Raw genomic sequence first — 11,748 nt, 5'->3', positions numbered from 1 at the left:
CTTTTAGAATTATAGTGTGGTCTGGATATATGTCCAGGAGTGCAATTGCTGGCTCATAGGATAATTCTATTTTTGTTTTTTTTTGAAGAATCTCCATACTGTTTTCCATAGTGGCTGCACCAGCTTACATCCCCACCAACAGTGTAGGAGGGGAACCCACTTTTTTAGTATAGCCTCTTAAGGTACTAATGCATAGCAAAACAAACTTTGGACAGTGTTGCTTCAGGAAATTTTCTCAGTAAAGGGTTAATATTTCATCTCGTCTTTTTTAAACACCTCTAAAATTCCTCCTCCTTCAGATGACTGTTAAGAGCTTTAAGTGAGTTGTGTTCTCATTTCATGTTGTTTATAAGCATGGTTTTATTATTAAAGTGAGAGGAGATAAAATTTTTATAATGAGATACCATTTTATTTTAATTTTCACCATTTATATACAAACACAAGTTAATAAAACACACCACAAAACAGTAAAATTTTATAGTTAATATTTATAGGTGCATAGTTTCATGCTCATATATTTAAGTATTGTATATATTAACAAATTTCACAATACATCATTATTCTTTAGAATCATTAAAAGACACCATAAAATCTTATAATCTATGATAGTAAATCACTCACAATTTTTCAACAGCAACAAAAAAATAGTGAAGATTTAGAAATAAGTGATAGTCACTTAGGTGTTTTTAATTTGTTTTAACATTTTATGTTTGAAGCCACAATATCCACAGCACACAAAGACCCTGCTACCATTTATTCAGTGAGAGGGAAGCACCGAAATGCTGAGTTGGTGGGGCAGGTACAGATAATCCAATCACTGCTGATGGAAGACTTCAAAACACACTGTGAAAACTTTGAGAAAAATGTCATGACTGGGCATGTTGGAACTGAGCACTTGTACAGGGTGGAACATCTTTCAGCAGGTCTCAGGAAACTGGGAGCAAAGATATCTCTCAGGCTTCAGGTTCGTAGTCCTGATACCCTTCCTAGTATAAGGAAAATCAGAAAGGCAACATGAAGTTTAGCATAAGTGACCAGTAATCAAGGGCTTCCAGGAAAATGGGATAGGACATGGCTTGCCATTTTGAAAAAAGGATATAATCCTACAGATCTGAAACTATTCTCCTACATCCAATACAATTTTCTTTTTAACAGTTTCATCTGCCTTTCAAATACAAAAGTGAATTAATTAGGGTGGTAGTCAGATATCTGAATTCTGCTTCTAGATGTGCTGTTTAACAGTCTGTGACCTGGTCCTGTAGGACAAAGTAGCTAGGCTGTCTTATCTGACTCTCATTTTCTTCAATTAAAGTGTGAGAACCAAATCAGGTAATTTTTTATAAAGAAATTAAGACACTTAAAGATTAAAAATTTCATCTTCATCTTCAGCTTTAATTATTCCTATTTCAAAGCTCCTCCTTTCCCCTCCAATATTTGAGTAACATGTACAATAAAAATATCAATGGTCTTAACCAAAGAGGCCAAATCAGTCCTCCTAAAGAACAACTCTAATAATATCAGAATCCTGCTTAAAAACAAACATGTTTTCAATACTCAAGCTGCTTTCTGAATAAAGTACAAACTTCAATGGCTAGGTTTTCCTAGTAGTTCACAAGTCATCTTGGACCAATCTCGGCAGCCTTCATTTGTCACTATTCTCAGAGCCTGAATCACATTTAATTACTCACTGTGCCTCAGACATATCCACCTGGATTCCCAGGCATGTGTGCCTTGGAGATTTTCTTGTGCTAGAATGTCCTTCCTTCATTTTGACCTGTCACATCTCCCACCCCTTCTATAAAACTTACCCCGATTGAGCTAAAAAAAAATCTTGTAAAATACTAACTTTGTGCATGGTGTATATTTTTGCCCCTGTGATGCCTCGTGCATAAAAGGCAGTAATGATTGTCACGGGTCTCATGATAAATAAATGAAGGGATACCTTTGTATTATTTTTTAATCAAACATACTAAAGTGTAAACTCCTTGTGTTCTTGTACTAGTAAATACTCTTTTATTCTCTATAGTGTTTAGCATTGTGCATTCATTGGGAGCCCAAAGAGTTTGTTTTGGTATTTTTCTGTATGATCTTATGGAAAATCCCAATGAACTTTTTGGCCAATCCAATATTAAAAAAAAAAAAACACAGAATATTGGTAAAATTAGGAAAATAAACAATTTAGTCTGTTTCTACAAGTGGGAGATTATCAATATACTTTTTAAAAATGCCATGAAGAAGAACAACCCTACTAGAACACACTTTAACCCAGGTTTTAATGGTGGTCTTGTTTTGATATCAAGGTAATATTGTTCTCACTTATTTTTTTAATAATTCAATATTTTTGTTAGAAATCTATTCAGATTTTCTATTTCTTCCCGAGTCAGTCATTCATCTAAAGGTATTTTCTAATTTCCCTTCTGAAACATTTTCTATTAAAGAAACTTTAAATTATGCTGTTTAGAATGATAGACTGAAATATATCCATTATTAAAAACCATGCATTTGTCATATTTCTACTCTATAATTTTGATTTACTTTTACTATGCACACATCCAGCTGGAAATGTATGGTCAATAATAATTATGTTCTCTTGGTATTTAGTTGATTTCTCTAACTTTCCATTTTGGGATTTGCTTTAGAAGGTAACGTTTCTAGTAAAATAATTCTTTAATGTAGTGATCAGCAAACTCTTTCTGTAAAGGGCCAGGCTGAAAATATTTTAGGCTATGTGGTGCACATATGGTCTCTGTCTCTGCTGCTGCCTTTTTTAGAAATAACTCTTTACAAATGTAAAAACGATTCACAGCTTGCAAGTTGTCCACACGCTAGACATCCTGGATCTGGCCAACTTGTGCACCTAGAGACTAAGTCATTCTCCTTAAGTACAAAGGTGAGGGAAATCTGAAGGTGGCAGACTTGGGGTGCCGATGACTAGACCCAATGTTAAGCTTTTAAGCTTTCTGTCTGGAGTTTTATATGTGTAAATTCTTACCTCAGAAGGCATCTCATAAGCCTCATTGTCAGGATCCACAGGCATATCTTCCAGAATTCCTTCCTGGGAGGCTCCTTCTTCACCCTAATATTTAAATGAAAAGCAAACAAAGATTATGAAGAGGTACCGTTATTTACTTCTAAAAATCACAATCATATTTTGAAAAAAATCCTATACACAGTACTGGCAGGGATGTGGTAGAAAATGACACTCTTTAATATTACTGATAATATTCTAAACTATACAGTGCCTTTGGTAAAACATTGACGCTATGTGTGTTATTTACTCTAAAAATGGATGATTTTTTTTTTTTGCCAAGTAATTTACTATTCAGAAAACAGTCCAAAGCTAGAGAACAGAGGTGTTTTTAATAGGATCAGTGACAGAATAACAAATTATTAACCTAAATATTCTAATAGATGATGAAGAGATAGAAAAATTATCATTCAGCTATTCAATAGATAATTATGAAAGCATCTATTACTATGACATAAGTTATATGAAAATAACCTCTTTTATAATGTTTAGCAGTATGTAAGTGTTGTATATATTATAGATACAATAGGTAGAATTCAGATGCAAAAGTGAAACAGACTGGAGGAAGGCACAACAGAATATTAAGAGTAATATTTGTTGGGCAGTTATGCATATATTTTTGTAAGCTTTTAACTTATGTATGCTTTTATATTATAAATGGTTATATATATTTTATATTTTATTTCTAAAGATGATAAAGAAACAAAAAGCTGAAATTTCAAGATTGAAATTGTACATATTTGGAGGAGCAAAAATCAAATATTTGGTCAGAAATAGGATACCACAAATTCAACCTGAAATGGTCATGGTTTTATTATTGTTCTTCATTAAGTACCTTTTGTTGCTTTGCATTTATTCCAGAAAAGGAATTATATAAAGTAGTCACTGAAAATTGAAAAAGCAAGGAAGCAACATGAGTCTATATAGAATCTCTCAAATATATCAAATAGTCCTTCAGTCAGTGTGGCGTCTATTTAAAACTATGCCTGACGTGGGGCGCTTCCCAGCTGGTACTAAAGAACCCACCTGCCAATGCAGGAGACATAAGAAATGCAGGTTCGATCCCTGGGTCAAGAAGATCCTCTGGAGGAGGTCATGACAATCTAATTGAATATTCTTGCCTAGAGAATCCGATGAACAGAGGAGCCTGGCAGGCTACACTCCATAGGGTCGCACAGGGTCAGACATGACTGAAGCAGTTTTGCACCCACACGTCTGATGTAAATAACATCTCCCCATGTCTTCATCATGTGAATGACTGACAAGTAGGGAGAGGGATAAGGAAGTGGCTGACAGTGAGAAAAGGTCAAACTAAAGCCCATTCTTAAATTAGCTGGGCAGAGAATTTTACAGGTCATCCTCCTCTGCCCAACTCCTGTTTGATTGATCTAAAAAGTCCTAGTTGTTTACAAATGAAATAAGGTAATATAAACCTTCGCTAAAATACTTTACTTCTAAACATGGAGTAAAGGTGGTATTTTCAGTGTTTTGCCTTTTGGTAATGTAAAGAATACAAGTTCTGCTGATTGGTGGTTAGATATAAGGACTATAATATCACAAGACTTGAGTTCAGATCCTAGCTGCTAAAGATTCCAGATCTTTCATGATGTTGGGCATATTTCTTAAGCTTTCTCTAAGCATCAAATAGCCTTGGTGATAAAATGGGGCAACAATACCATTTTTTCATTGGGAAGAGCCAGTGACATCATTAGCCCTCTCAGTAGTTATTTAGATTAACTTTTAGTGATAGTCAAGTATGAAGATAATAAGGTAAATTTCTCATTACTATCATTTTAAGCTCTTAGAGCTTTATTTCTCTAACCTAATTTGTTTAAAGATTTTGATACAGACTGGACAAGTCAATATGCAGAACTGACTTGCTTTCTACCACAAATAAGGTGTTAATTGTACAACTAAGACTGGTGAATGTTATTGGATATGTGTGTCTATGTGTACTTGGGTGTGTCTGTTGCACCTTTCAAAGTTCATCCAAGTAATGAATTCTTTGGCTAGATTGGTCATGTATTGGGTTCAAGCAAAAGCTACCCCTATTAATTTTAAATAATGATTTACTTAGGTTGCAAGTATTTAATAATTACTCATTTTTAAAAGTACATGCTTTTTTGACCATGTATTTACCTAATCCTTAAAATTACACTTCAAATATCCACAGTTTTTGAAGTAAAATATGTCACTTGTGGGTCAGGGCTTGAGAAGCCATAGATATAATATTAAAGAGGCCAAGTGATAAGGCAGAAATGAAGATACTTAGATAAATGGGGATAAGTGGAAGCAAGTGAAACAAATACCATGATGGTTAGTAAGTACTAAGATGGCATAAGAAGAGGCCCATATTTTCAGATGATCGTTATTCTCTAAAGGAATATATGTTGATATCACAAGTCTGACTGCTGACTTTAAATGTTGTTCTTTAGAGAATAAGACTATTGGTTTCATTAAAATAAAACACATTAATAAGCTATCATTAAGATATTTACCTGTATTACATTACATGAAGTAGAAATAGCTCATAGACCTCCCATGAGGCAGAATATCCTTAACCACTTCCCAAGAAAATCTGGATTTAAAGAGGTTTAGTAATTTGCTCAAACTAGCACAGGTGACTCTAGACTCTGTGCCATTAACCACTATCCTGAACTACTTCCCCAAAAGAATTTTGGAATTCAAAATGTTTTATCTATAGATTGTAGAAACTGAGCAATAGGAAATTCTGTCATATCCCTGACTATGCCTTGACTATTCCTTTAGGACCCAGTTAACAGTCTATTCCTTGTAAACAAAATTGTCTTATAACTTGATTACTGAAACCCATCAAAGTTTATTCACAAGCATTATATCTTCTATGGGCCTGTTGTACCCTTCATACTATAAAAGTTTACCCAGAGGGAAAAAAAAGAACAAAAAGTATTAGTCAAAACACAAGTGAGAGTTGCCTTTGTTTATCAAAACCCTGATAAATTCTCTAGTGTGTAAAAAAAAAGAAAAAGAACAGAGAAACTAGTGAGGGTTAAGGAAATAGTGGGGATGAAGTGGCAGTATAAAAGAGAATTACTCAAAATTCTTTAAAAATAAGGGTTATGATGCTCAATTGCCTATTTTCTGTCCAGTATTGTGCTGCAGTATAATTTCACCATCCTACTATATTCTTCACACATAGCCTATTGGCTCTAAATATTCATTAAAGTGCTACCCAGGGGTCAGAATAGGATGGGGGCGTATGAGGAAAGCACAGCAGAGGTAGGAGATGGACTGCATAATTGGAAGCAAGGAATTGGAATCAGAATCGACCAGGAAAAATGTGTCACAGGAAAATCATCAAACATGTATCTTGCCTTTCCGGTAAAAACTGTACCTAGGGTAAACAACCTAGATAGCATATTCAAAAGCAGAGACATTACTTTGCCAACAAAGGTCCATCTAGTCAAAGCTATGGTTTTTCCAGTGGTCATGTATGGATGTGAGAGTTGGGCTGTGAAGAAAGCTGAGTGCCGAAGAATTGATGCTTTTGAACTGTGGTGCTGGAGAAGACTCTTGAGAGTCCCTTGGACTGTAAGGAGATCCAACCAGTCCATTCTACAGGAGATCAGTCCTGGGTGTTCCCTGGAAGGAATGATGCTAAAGCTGAAACTCCAGTACTTTGGCCACCTCATGTGAAGAGTTGACACATTGGAAAAGACTCTGATGCTGGGAGGGATTGGGGTAGGACGAGAAGGGGACGACAGAGGACGAGATGGATGGATGGCATCACCGACTCGATGGACGTGAGTGTGAGTGAACTCCGGGAGTTGGTGATGGACAAGGAGGACTGGCGTGCTGTGATTCATGGGGCTGCAAAGAGTTGGACACAACTGAGCGACTAAACTGAACTGAGGGTAATCAAATAGTTGGCCACAGGTTTTCTTTATACAGATACTGTCTTTTCTTCTAAGAAAGGAATGAATTAGAATTCTATCACCTTTTTTACAGGGGATCTAGGCAAGGATCACTAACGGCTTGCCAATGTGACATGAAGAGATATAACCGCATACATGTGCCTGATGGCAGACATATCAACACCAATAAAAATATCTTTGCCAAACATTAGAATTCACTGAAACCTAAATATCACTAGAGCTGACAGTTTACAGCAAATACAAAGGACTGAAAACCAAGTTCACATCACTGGATGCAATCAGCAACTTTTGAACTGTGGAAACGATACAGGACAAATAACTACTTCAACAAGTAAGTATTGCAAGAAAAACAAGTTTTGGGAAACCTATAAAGTGGACTTGAGAGAGCATTAGAAAATTAAAATTTAAGAATCTTATTTCAGTCTTATTTGGAATCCTCGTTTAAGAAAATGAGAAACAAACATGAGAGGGGAGAATTTCAACGTTGCTTTGGATATTTAATTAAGGAGTTACTGTTTATTTTTAAAATGTACTATTGGGGTTTTACTTAAAGAAATTCTTTAAATTAAAAAAATAATCAAAATTGTTTAGATCAAAGAAGATATCTGGGTATTTGCTTGGAAATTATGTGGTTTGGATGGACAGAATTGAGTAGGCTATATAAGAAACAGGAGTCTATGTGATAGTGATTGGCTGCATTTAAAGGGAAGCAGGATATGTACCCTAAAATATGACACTTTGACAGGTGGATTACTTGAAGTGAAGGCAATCAAGGCCCACCAGACTCTGGAGTAGCTTTTTACCTCCTCCATAACTGCCAAAAAGAGCATGGATTAGAGGCCTGTACCAGAAAGAGCTCTTACCAGAGATAACTTTTTTTTTTTTTTTAATCTGAAAGCTTCATCTGCATGGCGGGGCAAACATCTGATTACCAGACATCTGTTCTTCTCATCTTCCCGTGAACTGCCCTCCTCCCCTTTGCAACTCTGGCCTCTATCCTATTCTTTAGCTCTGGGTAGTATATAAGCCTCAATTGCCTGACTGCCTTTGAGTTTCATGTCTTTGTGGGGCTCCCATATGTATAAAATCAAATTTGTATTTCTCCTGTGAATCTGTCTTATGTCAAAATTTAGTTACGAGACCAACCAAAGAACCTATAAGGAATGAAAGGAAAATTTTTCCTCCCCAGTAGTCTGGCGCCCAATGTGGGGCTCTGCTTTGGCTGGACATCTTTTGTTCCATGGCTGGTACAGCTGAGAGATCCTGGAAGCTCTGGTAGAAGGTAAGAGTTCTTACCACATCAGTTTCCTGGGTCTCTGCCTGCAGGACGTGGTGGAAATAAGAGTAGAGAGAGTTCTTTTCTTTTTCTAGATTTAGATTAGCAGGAGAAAATATTTGTGTGAACCACTATCTTTGGTATAGTGACTCTGGTAAAGATTTCTTATGAATATTCTTGTTTTCTTTTGTGCTGTTTGTCATAAAGAGGATAATCATAGGGTTGAATATAGGCACAGATCCCATAAGCTTGTTTTTTAAACTGGTCTCACAGACTGGTGAGTTCATTGTTCTCACTAGGCTGGTGTCTCTTTAGACAAGTTTTGCTGTGTTTCCCCTATATTAAAAAACAACAACAGATAAAGTATTCTTTCTGTTTTGCCCAGCCACATCTGCCTGTTTCAACTTCCCTTTCCTGTTAAGATCTGCAGAGAATAACTCTGTCCAGATCACTAGGCCCAGGGTATAAAGAATACTTGTGTAAATCTTGAAAGCCAGGAAGTGAATTTAACACAATCACTTGGGCTGGCTTCACTGATCCTTACAACAACTCCTACTTTTCCAGGGCCCTGTAATTGAGTTGGGTTCTGCTGGCTTCAGGCTTTCCTATGCAATGCAAATATATTCTGGTCCCCCAATGCAAAGAACTGGTGTTTATGGATGGCAGTAGTTCTAGTAAATTACAAAGTCCTTTTACCTCCACTTTCACAGATTTAGAGAGGCATTAAAAAGATTAGTTGCACGTTCACAGTCCCACTTACAGGGACTCTGATTCGCTTCTAAGATGTATTCTCCCGACCATAAACATTATTTTGGGATATAATGTAGTTAACAGAGAAAACAGACAGTTCCCTGTGGGGAGAAGGGGCATTCTTAAAGAAGAAACAGATGACCCAGGCCCTCCTAAATAATCAGGGAAAGGCCAGTATTCAGGGGCTAAGAGAAGCAATAGTTGAGGTTTTTCCTCCTGAGGTGAGTTGGTCGAAGAATGAATTGTACAGTCAGGGGAGAAAAAAAGAAAAACATTAAAAACTTTATTCCGAAGTTTAACAGGCATATGGTGTTAAACCCTGAACTCCAGAACATAGAGATCTTTTGATTTCCATGTTCTTTGGAAATCTCCTTGACGTAAGGGAGCAAATTAAGATAATGTATTTGAATGGGTGAACCAGCCATTTGATATCACTCAGGCTGCAACCCAACTCTTCGAGGAATTAAAATCAACAGTCCTTGTCTAATAAACCTACATAAAACCAGAAATGCACCTCTAGAATACAATGCAAAATACACCTATCTTTTACCAACCTCCAAACTTCCCCTTTTGATCTCAAAATGCTTGCACACACTGTAAAAGATCAAGACATTGAAACAAGTGTTCTAAAAAGAAGAAAATAGTAATTATGCTAGACTTTGGATCATAAACACACTCCCAAACTCCTTGGAGACATCATGCATTCTTTGTCGCTTGAAGAAGTAAATCTTCCATATCTTTCAAATGTAAACACCCAAGGGAGATAACTAATGCACAGCCCACAATCATCTGAGACAGAAGTAAACAAGGGGGGGTGGAGAAAAGATTTTTGAAAATACAAACTGCTATAAATTTTCCCTTCCTCAAAATTTAGTACACAGCTCCCATAGGATTACTTGTCAAGGACAAATACGAATCTTAAAAGTCTTCTCCACAAAAATTAGTAAAATGCTTTAGCCATTTGAGTAGGTGAACTTCACTTGTTCCACCTTCCAGAGACACAATTTGGATTCAGCTGTTACTTATGAACTAGTGATCTCTGTTCTGTTGTATCTGATTCTTGGCTACAATTTCGGGATGGAAGCTATATGTTCACTACAAATTGGCACTTGCCATCTACCTCTACAAGGATTAAATCACGTGCTGCAGCAGCTGCTAATTTTCAACACACCCTGAAAAGAGTTCAGGGTGGAGAGCAGAGATGAGGCAGTCTGTGCTCTGGGAAAACTCGCAGGAGAGGTCTTTAGATAGATATTTTCAGCAGCCGATTTTTATTAAGCCCAATTCTTATATCTCCTTATGCCTAGAAAAAGCACTAAAATCTTTCATGGTGATGCCTGTTCCTTGTGACTAGCAGAAAGCTTCTGAAAAATATGTGTCTGATTGTATGTCTCTCTCCCTTCACCAAAATCACATATATACTGACCCTTCCCCTGCTTCTTTACAGCAGTTTCTCAAAGCTATCTGTGGGGCTGTCTCTCAGACTTGCAGTACTCATTCTGCCCCCAAATAAAACTTAGCTTCTAAAAAATGTACAACCTGAGCTGCGAGTTGACATATAGGATCTCTGTCTGTGTATTTATATACATCTATAGATGTATGTTATGCATATGTGATATTTTTCTACTGGAAGGTATAGCCACAATTACTTTGTTAAAAAAAAAACAACAACTGACTTTAACTGGCTTAAAGAAAAATATGCACTTATTAATTTATATATTTCTAAACCCTCAGAAATAAGACACTAATCCAAATGCTTTCCAAGTTCATGTGGTCTGTGGTAATCTTTGACAAATAAAACTAGTTTACAAAAAAAACAACCTAGTTTAAATTTGTCAGTTTAATTAAAATAGGCATATCTTCAGAGCTTGCTACCTAGGTTTACTAAAAGTCAAATAAGCTCATATTATCTCTGTTACAGAATTTATCAGAAGGAAAAATAACCTAAGATGATGGCTTGCTGCTGTAATGTCTCATCTTATGAGTATTCTAAACATGGTTATTAAAAACAAGTGAATTAAATAATTGTAACGGAGATACAAATTTTAAGTGAACTTTTCAAAAATAATTATGTTTTACTATATGTCCTAAATCTCTTTGGTAATTTAGAGTTTTGCTATATTAAGTTAAATGATGGAAATTCATTGAGGTCATTTCCAAAGTAGGTAAAAGAGAGAAACATCAATTATTGGTTTTCACTTCTTATTATAGAGAAATTAAAGATATTTGCACCTGTCAGTAACATGTCTTGCGCCATATTTAAAAAAAATTGTACTATGAGAAAGTGTACGCTTCTAGAAATTATGCAATATACTCCTAAAACGCTAATCTATGGAATATTAGTCTGACAATTCACTTTCTTATGTTTCCATTAGATATTAATATTTCCAAGACTTAATAATTATAATTAATATATGTAATTAAAACTCTGCAAGAAGGCAAGATGTGTTTGAGAAAAGGTATGAAGTATAGAGATATGATTTATTAAGGGGAAAAGAGTAATTTTGTCCTAAAGTAACAATTATTTCTCTTATTTTCTGCTTTTTCATTTTGAAACTAAATGGATATACAAAGTTGAGAAGAAAAGTGGGGAGGGAAGAAGAAAAGAGAATTTTGCCTTGTATAGTTAAGTTGGATAACATTGAATAAATTTATATATCTTTTCAAGAATAAGCTTTAATAACAATTAGCATATGCCTATTTATGTACAATTTTCTTTCATCTGTTACAACAACAAGATTTCCTTAGCCTACTGGTGTGCCCTTTGTAAGATTGTGAAA

General features: G+C 35.6%; 1 protein-coding gene across 9 annotated transcripts in view; it reads right to left on the bottom strand.

The window, feature by feature from the left end:
* SNCA (synuclein alpha) overlaps nucleotides 383-11,748 on the bottom strand; it is a 155,995-nt gene continuing 144,629 nt past the window's right edge. For all 9 annotated transcript variants that reach the window (XM_013964536.2, XM_013964537.2, XM_005681428.3 and 6 more), the window contains exons 5-6: nucleotides 2,993-3,076; nucleotides 383-986 (exon numbers count right to left, since the gene is read on the bottom strand). In XM_013964536.2, the coding sequence (XP_013819990.1) occupies nucleotides 954-986; nucleotides 2,993-3,076 (117 nt within the window). In that variant the 3' untranslated portion in view covers nucleotides 383-953. The remainder of the gene's footprint in view (nucleotides 987-2,992; nucleotides 3,077-11,748) is intronic.

The sequence above is a fragment of the Capra hircus genome, chromosome 6 (assembly GCF_001704415.2).
Source record: "Capra hircus breed San Clemente chromosome 6, ASM170441v1, whole genome shotgun sequence".
Lineage (NCBI taxonomy): Eukaryota > Metazoa > Chordata > Mammalia > Artiodactyla > Bovidae > Capra > Capra hircus.
This window is presented reverse-complemented; position numbering and strand designations above follow the sequence as displayed.